At 35.2% G+C, this 12,567-nt stretch overlaps 1 protein-coding gene across 4 annotated transcripts in view; it reads left to right on the top strand.

The window, feature by feature from the left end:
• CCDC18 (coiled-coil domain containing 18) overlaps positions 1 to 12,567 on the top strand; it is a 28,787-nt gene that overhangs the window by 11,518 nt on the left and 4,702 nt on the right. For 3 of the 4 annotated variants that reach the window (XM_030496276.1, XM_030496278.1, XM_030496277.1), the window contains exons 13-24: positions 503 to 613; positions 1,411 to 1,542; positions 2,276 to 2,410; positions 2,994 to 3,071; positions 4,564 to 4,680; positions 5,909 to 6,076; positions 6,548 to 6,690; positions 7,147 to 7,310; positions 8,393 to 8,606; positions 9,198 to 9,297; positions 10,286 to 10,402; positions 10,869 to 11,006. In XM_030496276.1, coding sequence (XP_030352136.1) covers positions 503 to 613; positions 1,411 to 1,542; positions 2,276 to 2,410; positions 2,994 to 3,071; positions 4,564 to 4,680; positions 5,909 to 6,076; positions 6,548 to 6,690; positions 7,147 to 7,310; positions 8,393 to 8,606; positions 9,198 to 9,297; positions 10,286 to 10,402; positions 10,869 to 11,006 — 1,617 coding nt within the window. The remainder of the gene's footprint in view (positions 1 to 502; positions 614 to 1,410; positions 1,543 to 2,275; positions 2,411 to 2,993; positions 3,072 to 4,563; positions 4,681 to 5,908; positions 6,077 to 6,547; positions 6,691 to 7,146; positions 7,311 to 8,392; positions 8,607 to 9,197; positions 9,298 to 10,285; positions 10,403 to 10,868; positions 11,007 to 12,567) is intronic. The other variant, XM_030496279.1, reaches the window with a different exon arrangement.

Below are 12,567 nucleotides of genomic sequence, written 5' to 3' on the forward strand. Positions count from 1 at the left end.
AAATACATCACTTTTTGATTAGCTCAGTAATCAAAGATAGTTAAGACAGTAGTTACGAAAAAACTGCAATTGCCATATTAATTTTAAAATCTGGCTTGTTTAAGAAAAATTGTAAATAAACTTTTGAACAAGCAGAAAAACTTAGATAGCAGCCTTAATTTGTTACTTGTCAGAAAACTTTTAAAGCAGATGTAGTTAGTGACCTTTACCACTACTATTCTGATTCGTTATATGGAAAATATGCACAGTCTTGTTGCTTTCATATGGTTGAATTAATGTGTAATCTTAAGATGAAGAAACAGTTGTATTTTTCCTCATTAAATGTTAGTACAGTCGCCAGAGATTAACATCATTACTGGAGAGTCACGAAAGAAATGAAGCTTCAGCTAGCTCTTCTCTGGTTGAATAAGTTAAAATGCTAATACATACAAATAAGAAAGTATACACAAATACTTGAATAAACAGTTGTCTTCGTGCTGTTTTGTGCCATATTTAATTTCAGATAACAAAGAAATCTTCTCAACTTTCTGCACTTGAGAAACAGTTGGAAGAAAAGACTATTGCTTACTCCACTGCTGTAACAAAAAATACTGAGTTGGAACAGGAACTCATGGTAAAATGTTCTCAGTGAGAAGCTACATTTACATAAAAACACATAAACGGAGATTAAAGTTTAAGTTAAAACAGTATTATTCCACGTATTCAAAATGGATAGACTTTCAGATCTACTAAACAATCTGTGCAGTTTTTAGACAGTGCAGTCTTTAAAAACTGAATCTTGCTTCAAATAAAACATCTCTTTTTCCTGCTTTTGAACATGGTAGCCTATTAATGGACATGTTACTTGTTCCTTGTTATGATATGTGCAATGAAAATCTGGTCCTATTATTGTAGCATAGCCATTTGTTTCAGTGAAATATATGTAGGCCTGTGAATGAAAGTCTTCTAAATGGTCATAAGTGAGGACAATGATCTAACACTGGGAGCACTGTAATTCTTGTCTGGGTATTGTTATACAATCTCTTTAGATTTGAGAAGGGGTCTAAGGTTGCTAGGAAATGAAACTATGTGGTCCTTTGAAATGGAAACCTGTATTTTAAAGATTCCATCTATCGATGTGAACCTAGAATTGCTTTTTATCTTTGTCAGAAGTTCCTTGTTCCAGTTGTTATAATCTGTGCCAGCTGTCCACCTTGGCAGATACCTTGTGTCTATGTAGTAGCTGCATTTAGTGGCATTCTATAACTGTGTTATAGGTGTGACATCCTTAGAGACGAAACATGCTGTGTATATCTTCATTATTTTCTGTCTTGTTCTTTTATGAAATCTAGCAACTCAATCATCAAAACACTATTTAATAACACAACTGAATATTTTTATTAAGTCCTTTTTGTTGTTGCTGTTTCCCAGGAAAATACCAGACGCATTCATGAGTTGGAAATAGCTATCAGTGAAGAACATGAGCAAATAACTTCTGCCTTTGAAAAAACAACGTTGGCTCACCTTGAGCAGCACAAAGAGATGGAGAAACAGGTTGAACTAGTAAGAGCTTCCCTGTGTGCTTGTATATATGAGTGATACACTTGGTAACTTTTTTCTGTCTTAATTTCTTTGTCTTTATAGTAATTCTGAGGCAGTTCTCCAATTACAAGGTTACATTGCAAAGTTATATCTTCTTTCCACATTTCCTGATTTTAGTTCATTTTTCCATCTTACACTACATAACCTCATTATTTCCCTCTGAGATCTTCATATCTTCTTTTCTGCTCAACTGAAGAGAAATAGCTACTTAAGAAGAATACAGTAAAGTATAGCTTTTTTGCCTACTGAGGTTAGACCAGGACAGCTTCTAGCAATATTCTCTTGTCTGCTGAACCTCTGCCAGCCTGAGCCTCATGAGCATCTGTGTTCAGGGAGAACTGTTGGTAGGTTTTTCAGTCTTTAGAGAAAAATTTTGTTCCTTCATATGATCAGGAGTACAACTGTGGCTATTTCTAGCTGTTCAAGAAGCTTGTCATCTTCTCAAAAGAATGTATATGCATGTCTTACTGTCTTGGCTGATGACAGACAATTACGCTCTGCCTGCCTTCATTCTCTTATACTCCTGTTGCTTTAAAATATTAAGCATTTGGGATTTCTCGATAATTTTAAGACTGTGCAGTACTGCCGATGGCAGGAATGTATTTACTTTTCATTCTTAAAGTAATGGGTGAATAGAACCAAATGACATATTTAGATGCACAAATTCTCTGAAAAAGCCACAAATTACTTACAGCTTCAGAGACAGCTGGCGAAGAAAGATCAACGATTAATTGAACAAGAGAAAACAATATCTATGTTGCAACAAGATGTTATACATAAACAACATCGCATTGAATCATTGGATGGGCTGCTGATAGAAACCAGAGAGGTAAGGCTGGCTTTTGACTTTCTTTAAATGCAAATCAAACAAGTGACAGTGGTGATGAAAAGCATATCAATAAACACGTGGAAAAACTGGAGAAAATGGAAGATCCTTATGTTTTTGCTTCTTAATGTTTGTTTAATTGACTGAATCTAGTGTAGTCTGCATCTCCTACTGCTACTGCTATATGTTGTACAAACTTTAATGACCTTTCATTATTTTCTATCTCAGCATTCTGTTTTTGCCTTTGGTTTGCTCCTTGGGCTTTCCACTGTGATCAAAGGAAGGAGATCTGGATAAAGAATATTTGTCTCTATTCTGCAGTAGGTGGAAAACCAAGAATGTTCTATTATGGCAATGCTTTATTCCTTTTAATAATTCCTGCTGATGCAGAATATGAAGGGACACCTATCGGGAACCAGATTCACTTCAGAGTATGATGTCTACAAATACAGTATGCCAGCAATTGTGTTTTAAATACACTGATCTATTTTTTTTTTCCTGATTCTTAGTATGAGTTTTTATTAGTTAGATTATTGTTACTATCTTTACATGTTGTTCTCTTGAATAAAAACATGTGTTTGCACAGGAAATGGAAAATCAGAATGTCAAGAAAGATCGAGGATTGAAGATGCTGAAAAGTCAGTTAACAGAAGAAACAGTCAGAGTTAGTAAGCTCTCTGTAATTTTCAATGAATAGTTTTAAAGTTTGCAGTAATGGTGTATTTCCTTTTATCCTCTATAGAAAAACTATAGTAAGGTTGCTTTATAGAAATTTGTCTGATGTAAATATTTCAGAAGTTACTAACTTGAAGTGTCCCCTTTTATTTTTTATTGAAAATAGTAGGATGAAACCTGCAGTAAGAGATTATGCAATGCATAATTGCTTTATTCAATTACTGTAGTTCCTAATAGGTCAGATTTGTGCTTCTTGTACTCTTAAAGTAAAACGTCTAACAAAGAATATTATGTAGATTTTTGCTCTAGATACAACATACGTTTTGGACATATGTAATATTATTGGTCATGTTTTTAGCCATCTGTGCCTAGTGTTTGCCTGATTAATATTTTCAATGCAGCACTTGCAAACAGTGTTTTAATAAACCATTGCCATGTGGTGATTTATCACAGTCAGGTTTCAAACAGTATTAAATCTTCAGGATATCACCAGGAGAAGATACTGGGCACTTAGCTGGTAGCATGCTCTTTCCGAACTTGTGTTGGGCCAGTTTTCTATTCAAGTGGCTTTGTAGTATTTGGGATGTTTTCCAGAGACTTAAAATTAAGACCCATTATAACTTTTCTTCAAAAAGCTCTTGATTTGGATGAGGAGAGGAGTATACAATCCAATATGGTTTAGAAAACTGGTAGCATTTAAGCATTAGCCAATCAGCTAAATTCAGGACAATTCTCATTTGTAAGAAAAGTCTTCTTAGCACTGAAACTGAACAGTTAAAAGTTCAGTTTCTATGGATTGAGACCTCTTAGGTTTGTTCATTATAATTTTTATCTATTCAAGGTTGTAAGATACTTGTTAGAGATTACTCAAATCCAAAGCAACATTATACAGGGTAAAATAGATTGTGTTGACATTGCTAAAAGCTTTTCTTTTTGCTTTTAGTAGAACTCGGGCACTGTCTCTCAGTGCAGAAAGGAAATACTGTTTAGTGGGTTTCTGAGAGGAATTGTATTATGATCTGAGCGTTACTTTTGAGAAAGATTTGCCACAACTCACATGGTGATTATTCGGAGTTTATTTATACAATTCTGTATGTAATAACATGTGGCAGATTAATGATTTGGTATTGGGCATATGTTTGCTTTTAAATTCTAGCTGCTGAGAAGTACTGGAATATCTCCTCATAACCAGTAGTTTCATCTGATTTAAACACAGTCTAAAGCACAGTAATTTAATTTCACAAATAATTTTAATTTCTGAATACCTTTTCAGTTTTGAAGTTTCTCATAATCTTCTATGCCTGTTTTAATACTTTGGATAAAAATGAGCTTTTCGGTCATTTTACACAAAGATGGTTTTTAACACTTTTTTATTAGTTCTGATTAGTGTTGGGTTTTTTTAGTTAATAAAAATGATGCTATTGAATTTTAAGTAATCTGTTACTATAATTCAATTCAATCTGTTACAATATTTCAACTAGGTGAGACAACTTGAGTCAGCACTAGACGTATGTAAGGAAGAAGTTGCACTGTATCTGAACCAGTCACAAGAAAATAAGGAGTTATTTGAAAATCAGCTCAAGAAAAAGGCTGAAGAGGTAACAGCTTGTTTTAACAACTCTCCTGCATTGCAGAGAACACTTGTTACCAATGGTTTAATCTAAGAGTTTGTCTGTGAAATAGACAAAACATCTGCAATGGGTACTGTGACTAGGATGTAAGCTGGGAAAAGACTATACATTTTGTGAGGGTAAAGGGGAAAATCGTAACTAAGAAACAATGGATAAGCTTAGGGAGAAGAAGTACCAGGATAAATGGAACTGTTGAAAGAAGTAACAAAATCAGAATTAAGTGAAAGAAAGCATAATCTTGGGATAAAATGGAGAGAGCACTATTGCAATATAAACTTAGATGCACATAACTGATTTGTGTTTCAAGTATCATAATGGGGAGGAGAGGTCCTGGACGTAAGCAAATTTTACTTCAGCTTCCTGAGTTTCATTCTACTTTCCACCACTACGTGAAAGCAAGAAAGAATTAAGTTTAAATATTATTAGTATGAATATTTATTTGCGAGGATGCCTAACCACATGAACTAGTTATCATAGCAGGCTGTTCATGTCAGTGCTGCCCTACTTGCTGAGAGAGAGGTAGAGTCACCTGGAGATTACTAGACCCTGTACGGGAGTAACTAGATGGAAATCTGTGGTCTGTGTTATGCATAAACCTGTGATATTTACTGCTACTTTCTAAGCCCTAAAATCTGTTGTTCTTGTACTGCATGTGAAGAGACTGAATGCTGTGTGAAATTCAAGGGTAGCAAGTGAGGCGTTGTAATTCATCACTGAGAAATCAGACCATTCGACATATGACAAGTTAGGCACTCAGAATTCCTGGTTTTTATTGGAAAGACTGTTGTCATAGAGGCAGGAAGAAATAAAGTGGAGGACTGAGAACAAAATCTCAAGGGGGAAACAAGGACTTCCTGAGAAATAAAGAAGAGTGACAGAAAGAAAAGCAATTCAGTAACTTAGAAATGAAAAATCTTTCTTATAGATGTTTTAAAAATATTGACTATTTAAGGTAAATTTAGAAAGCAAGAAGTCAAAATCTGGGGCTGTTATGTTACTGCTTTACTCATGTTATAAAGCACAACTCAGTGATGAATTATGAAATGTGTTATGTACTGTTGAAACTGTAATGCAATAAATTCAAAGCCAGAAGTTTTACTGAATCATAGGTGTGGTTCTGTGCTCAGTAAGAACGAAGATGATGCAAGTGTAAATAAAAATGTGTTACTATAATGGAAATTAAATGTGTTTTCAGGTTCTTTATTTACAGAAAGAAATAAAAATAAAAGATCAGAATATTCAGGACACAAGTGAACAAAATACTCTCCTACAACAAACTCTGCATCATCAGCAGCAAATGTTACAGCAAGAAACTATTAGAAATGGGGAGCTGGAAGATAATCAAATTAAACTTGAAAAACAGGTACAGTATGCTGAGAAGTGTCTACCTATAAAGACAAATAATTAAATGCTTTTATATATGGTTTTGTAATACCTTTAAAATCAGAATGTTTCTTTGATAACTGAGTTGATAGTTATTATTTTAGATATATCTAAAGTAAAGAGTTTAGTGGCTTATTTTACCTTAAACTAGGTTCTATGCTATCAGAAACTCTAGCATTATTGTGGCTAAACACTTGGAAACTCAAACCCTAGACTGCAATTAAGGAGAGATGTACTGAAATTCAGAAAGTTGGATCTTGTTGTATTTACAAGAAACTGTTTGTCTTTCAAATGTGACTGCAAAGTTCTAGTCTTAATTATAAACAATTTTAGACTATAAAGAAATGAGTTGTGTTAAAACTCTCATTATGATAGTTGCAAGACGAGGATGTGTATTTATTTTGTATGTAATGTCAAAGTACTAACACTTTTAAAATACCATTTTAAATAGGTATCCAATTTGGAACAAGAGCTTCAGAAGCAGAAAGACTATGCAGAAGATGAGTTGAGAAAGGTACAGGAGAAGCATTGCCTAGCTGCTCAGGAAGCAGATTTAAACAGACAGAAGGTGGATGAACTTAATAGCACAATCAGGTAGGTTTAGAATAACTGAGAGGTTATTCTGCAGATAGATGGTCAATAAGAAAGACTGCTGTCTGAAATGGTGTTCAGCTATGTAGTTGTGCAGTTTAGTCTCTGTATGAGCATGGACTGGAAATCAGAAGGAAGTTTTTAACTAGCAGAGGCATGAGTTTCTGGAACAGTCTTACAGTGGAATTAATGCATGTTCCAGCAACCTGTTTAGCCTTAAGATGGAATTTCATAATGCAGTTCAAATCATACACATGTCAAGTTGCTTGTAATTCTAGGTAGTAGCTCTAGGAGAGCTTGGTAGTCTTAAAGAATATGGGTTTGATTGCATGAAAAGCCTACTTAACATGACTTTATTTTACTCACAAATGCTCATCTTCTTAGAGCATGTAAGGACATATGCATGTTGCTTTTGTTATTACAAGGTTCATTTTGTTCTGGTTGCTTCTTTTTACTTAGACAAATTAAAATGGAGATGGATCAGTGCAAGAGTGAACTTACTGGTATGGAAAAAGAAGTTGTGCAATTAAAACAAGATGGTGAAAACAAAGCAATGCAGATAAATCAGCTGGATATTACTTTGGAAGAAGCACGATCAGAACTCAATGAAAAGGCAAATGAGGGTAATTTCACTATAATGTTTCTAAAGCTTCCTTTCATCATGCTATTACTTCTGTATGTATTAGATTAGACACTTTTTCTTTGCCCTGTTTTATAATCAAGTGCATGAGAGTCAAAACATGATAAGCTGGGGTGGTTTTTTTTAATCTGTGGGTAATTCCATATTTAAAAACAAACAAACACCACCCCCCAAATCCTAAAAACTCACGATCTTTTTTAACAAACCTTCACAAATACTCACTTTTGTGGGATGTACCTTTACTCCAGGTGAAGTTTTTTCCTTGTAAAATGGAATGCAGATTCTTAATGTGATAGTTGAACAAGACATGTAGATTTAATAACGGCATGTGTTATTCACAAAAATTCAACTCTTTAAACAAACAAAACCCCAAAAGGGAGTCTAGACTTTTCACAAGGCCATGTAGTGATAGGACAAGGGGGAACGGCTTTAATGTAACAGGGGAGATTTAGATTAAATATAAGGAAGGGTTCTTCCCTGTGAGGGTGCTGAGGTGCTGGCACAGGGTGCCCAGAGAAGCTGTGGCTGCCCCATCCCTGGCAGTGTTCAAGGCCAGGTTGGACACAGGGGCTTGGAGCAACCTGCTCTAGTGGAAGGTGTCCCTGCCTGTGGCAGGGGGTTGGAACTGGATGATCTTTAAGGCCCTTCCAACCCAAACCATTCTGTGATTCTATGGAAATAAAAAACTTTCAAATCCCTCCTCCTCCATTTAATTTACCTTTACCATTCTTTTAAAACAGGGGGCATACTTGCAATTCTGCTTGCATTTTTCACAGCACCACATATTCAATTCTATACCTCTCTATTTTCTCTTTGGCCAAATGTTTATAGATACATCCTCTCATTTCAAGTCAGTTATAGATCGAGATGAATAAAAAAACCACTTAGGTACCATGAAAAGACTGTTGTATAACCTCAGAAGTCACTGTTCTTCTAGATTTTCCTAAAAATAGTGATACTGAAAATTGATTATGACCACAAGTGCTCGTAGGCAGCAGTGTTACATAAAGACCCTGACTTACTGATGATTAAACACTTTGTGTTTTGTGTGTGTGTGTAAAACAGTGAATGAATTAGAAGATAAGCTGTTTCAAAGTGAGACTTGCCACAGGGAGGCCTTACAGAAAATAACAGAACTAGAGTCAGCATTGCAGAATGCCCATGGAGAATTAAAAATCACTTCAACACAGCTTAGGGAATTGCAAGATGCATTACAGAATGCACAGTCCTCTCTGGAGGAGAAGCATGTTGCTGTTGTGAATCTAACAACTGAGCTCAGGTAAGCTGGTATCTTTTCCATCATAAGAACTTAGCTGTGTTAGTTTTTCCCTAGGAATAGCCACGTAGTTTGGATGGTCGTCTTTTATATTCTTAGCAGCTCTCTGTAACTTTTAGGGGTTTGTGGCTGTAAGATAACTTGACACAGTAGCTCATCAGCTCACTTTTGATTTCCAAAAGTGGTGCTGAATTCTTTTTTTCTTTTTTTTATTCTGATTTAAAATAAACTACAATTATTTTCTGAATCCCAAAGCTGTGAAATAATTGTAAAAGGAATTACTTTCTTTTACAGTGAAATTGTCTGGTTTCCTTTCTGGCCGCAAATCAATGTACTTTCTTCTGTACTAGTCTTTTTTTTAAGAACATGTTGTCCTAATAACCAATTAAATAACTTGAATAATGAAGTTCTTGAGAAATCTCCACCTGGAATATAGTTAACAGAATTATTTAATTTGGGTTTGTTTCTTTGCAATCACTTAGTTAAATCATTTTTTAGAGTAATTTGGCTTTAAGTAAGTAATAGGTCTCATGATTTTCAAGCTGAATGCTAGAAGCTAAGCAACTGAATGTGAATTAAACATGAGAATTTCAGGTATTGCAAAGGAGAAATTGAAGACAAAAAGCAAGAACTCCTCGACATGGACCAAGCACTGAAAGAAAGGAATTGGGAACTGAAACAAAGAGCAGCTCAGGTCAGATCATTTTAAGTATGTTAACGATAATTATTCCTGTTATGTAGCAGGTAACTTACAAACAGCCTGCTAGATTTAGTTGCCTTCACGTATCACTCCAACCTGTACTGTTAATATAACCATAGTGTCAACCTCAAAACCAGCTGTGTGTTACTGAAGCCAGCACCAGGAAAATCGGGTTGTGCTCCCCTATGGGACTACAGACTACTGTTTTGATAGAATAGAAGCCTCGTGCAAACCTGTCCCATAATTCTTCCTGAGCAATAAAGCTACAGGACAACTATTGTCATCTTGATGTTTGATAAAATGAAGGGAAGATCTGCACTGAAGTGTGCTTGGAGATGATAAATTCCTTTTGCTCTGTGGCATATTTGATTAGCTCTAAAGTGGCTTCTAAATGTCAAACAGTATCTTTATTGCAAATGAATTTTTGTAGCTTACTTGAAATAATTTCAGTCTTTTGGTCTGGCTTCAGGATTTGATACCCATCATAGAAAAACTATTCTTCTGTCACTTTTAATTAGCCTTCCAATAGCTACTTCCTGCAGGAGTTACCAGACTTTGTATCCAGGAATATTTGAGATTCAGAGAGAAGGAGGGGTGGGGATTTAAAAGCAATTTATCAGAGCAACAGGAATTTCTTTTGCTTTGGCAAAATTTGGCACCTTCTTACAAGATGGGTTAGTATAATAAGCTGCTTATTACATTTCTTTTAAAATGAGAACTAGATTTGTACTCTGTGTATCTGAGGACCAAACATATTCAGTTATGGACTTCCCCAATTTTTCCCTTCTTTCTTTGTGTTTGGCTCCTGTTTTTCAAATAGGACAGCTAGGCTGCATTTGTGCATTGACTAATTGAGAAAATATTCTTGAGACTACAAAGGATTAGTTTCATTCCTTTTGCTTTCATATTTTGTAATACTACATGAAATGTGCATACTAGTTCAAAATAAAATACTTCCTTTTCTTCTTTTTTTTACCTCTAGATTACACAGTTGGATATGACAGTTCGTGAACATAGGGGAGAAATGGAACAACAAATAATTCGATTAGAATGCAATTTAGAGAAGTCAGAGCTAGAAATTAAGGAATGCAATAAACAGGTAATTCTTGCTTAGATTAAAAACCCAGTTTCCCTAACAAAGGGCAGTTAATTCTGTGAGAAAGTCTGGTCCTGGCACACAGTAGCTGGCCAGGTTCAATCTAGAAGAGTAAAATGAGAGTAAAATAAGAGTCCTTATTGTAGGGACAGGGAAGAGAGTACCTTAATAATGTACAACCAAAAATATTCTATGTATTTCAGTTAAAATAATTAAAACTCAAAATTTTGCAGGGATATACCAGTATAAAAATGAAATTATTTCTTTTACTTGATATGATACACCTCCCAAACTGCTTTTCTAATAAAGGAAAATGTTGACAAAATAAATATAAAATAAAAAATTGACAAGGGATTCCAAAGTCAGAGATAATGTTCATGGCATTGGTGAGTTTTATTTGTTTGGAGGGTTTTTATTGTTCTGAATTCAGTAAAATATCTGTTCTGATTTAACTGCATTTTCTGTTCAGATTGAGAGCTTAGAGAAGAAACTCCAGCATTGCAAAGACAAGCTTCGTGAAAAAGAGTTTGAATTACTCCAGAGAGATCAAGAAATAAATCAGCTGAGGAAAAAAATTGAAAGGAAACAACTAGAAACTCTTGAAAAGGTAAAATGTTCCCTGGATACAGAACAAATTGTTAATATTTAATGCCATTGCTGTAACTGCCTAGAAGAAAGGATACGGCGTCTCTTTAGAAGTGTCATTACTTCTCCCCAGGTAATTGTGTTTTATATCCTGATGTTTCCTGAATCTCAATCCCCTAAAGTTAAACCAGTTTTATGATTTAAAATAACAAATTTAATGGCACACTCTTAATTGCCTACTTTGTAAGGAAATTTGAATATTGATTATGTTTAGTAATCCAATGTTCTGGCTATGGACATGGTCTTCCTTGAAATGAAATGAAACAATATGCTGTACATGGTTTAGTGCGAGGTGTCCCTGCCCATGCAGGCAGGTTGGAACTAGATGATCTTAAGGTCCTTTCCAACCCTGACTATTCTGTGATTCTATGATGAGAGCTTCTTACGACTTGGGTATCTGTCTTGTGAAAATAATTGCAGCAAACGAGCTCTGAGATCTAGCATGCATATAGGAACGAGAAGAGAGAATTTTCTGGCATAGTGAAGGAGAACACACAGAATAAAGAAAGTTTTACTTTATGAATGATATAAATCTGGTTTTGGGGCATGAATTGGTCACTACAATTACAAATGCAATCTGAGATAAACAGGCTTTCTGCAGAAGTAAGTTCAGTCAAAGATGCTTGCCAACTAGAGGTAAACACCAAAACTGAACTGGCTGCTGCCATGTTGACTATGCTGCATTTAGGTGTTATTTCTTTCCCTAGGATAAGGTATCAGAGAAGTCTTCTTTCTGTGTAGTCACCAAAGGCACTTGATCCGTATGCTATGGGGGCTTGGCTGTGTCACAGATGAATATGAATTTCTTTCACTGCAAATTAAAGCAATGTCAGCTCTTCCATCTTGACTTCTTTTAAAGGTTATTATGTCCTGCAAACAGGACAGTGCCTGCCGCTATTCTTCACATTCATCATTACCAGCTTTACCTAAGATTTTGGGGGGATCCTGAAGGAAAAGATCTCCTAGCTAGCCCCTGTACAACTGCTGACTAGATCCTTCCTTTCCAAACAAATTGACTTGTTACTATTTTTGCTAAGGAATGCCACGTAGAGGGAGGCCCAAGAATGATATAAGAAAGGCATTGAAAATAGACCTACTCCAGTCACATTCCTTTTAGAGACTTGGGATGAAGGAAATGAAATTTCAAGTTTATTTTCATTATAGTAAAGTAGATAAAACATTGGATTTTGGAAGCGTTCTGTATAGAGTATGAAATACATAGCAGAGGGGTTCTGGCTCCATTTAGAACATGATATGGTTGCTTCTTTGTTTAAAAATTAAGTATATTAAAATGATGTAAGAAAAGACTTTCTCCATTAGTAACACATTGCAGACTGACTAACCAATCTTCCACAGAAATCTTTTGTCCTAGTTCTAACAACTCGATTGCCTAATCTATATGGGGAAAAGGGGTAGTGTGTGTAGAGCTGTGTGTCTGTGTGCTTTGCCCGCGGGTACAGTCTGTCTCATTCTTTTTCCCATTAATACACTACCTTCCTTGTTTATTATAAGAAATATATTAG

The sequence above is a fragment of the Strigops habroptila genome, chromosome 8, assembly GCF_004027225.2.
Source record: "Strigops habroptila isolate Jane chromosome 8, bStrHab1.2.pri, whole genome shotgun sequence".
NCBI lineage: Eukaryota > Metazoa > Chordata > Aves > Psittaciformes > Psittacidae > Strigops > Strigops habroptila.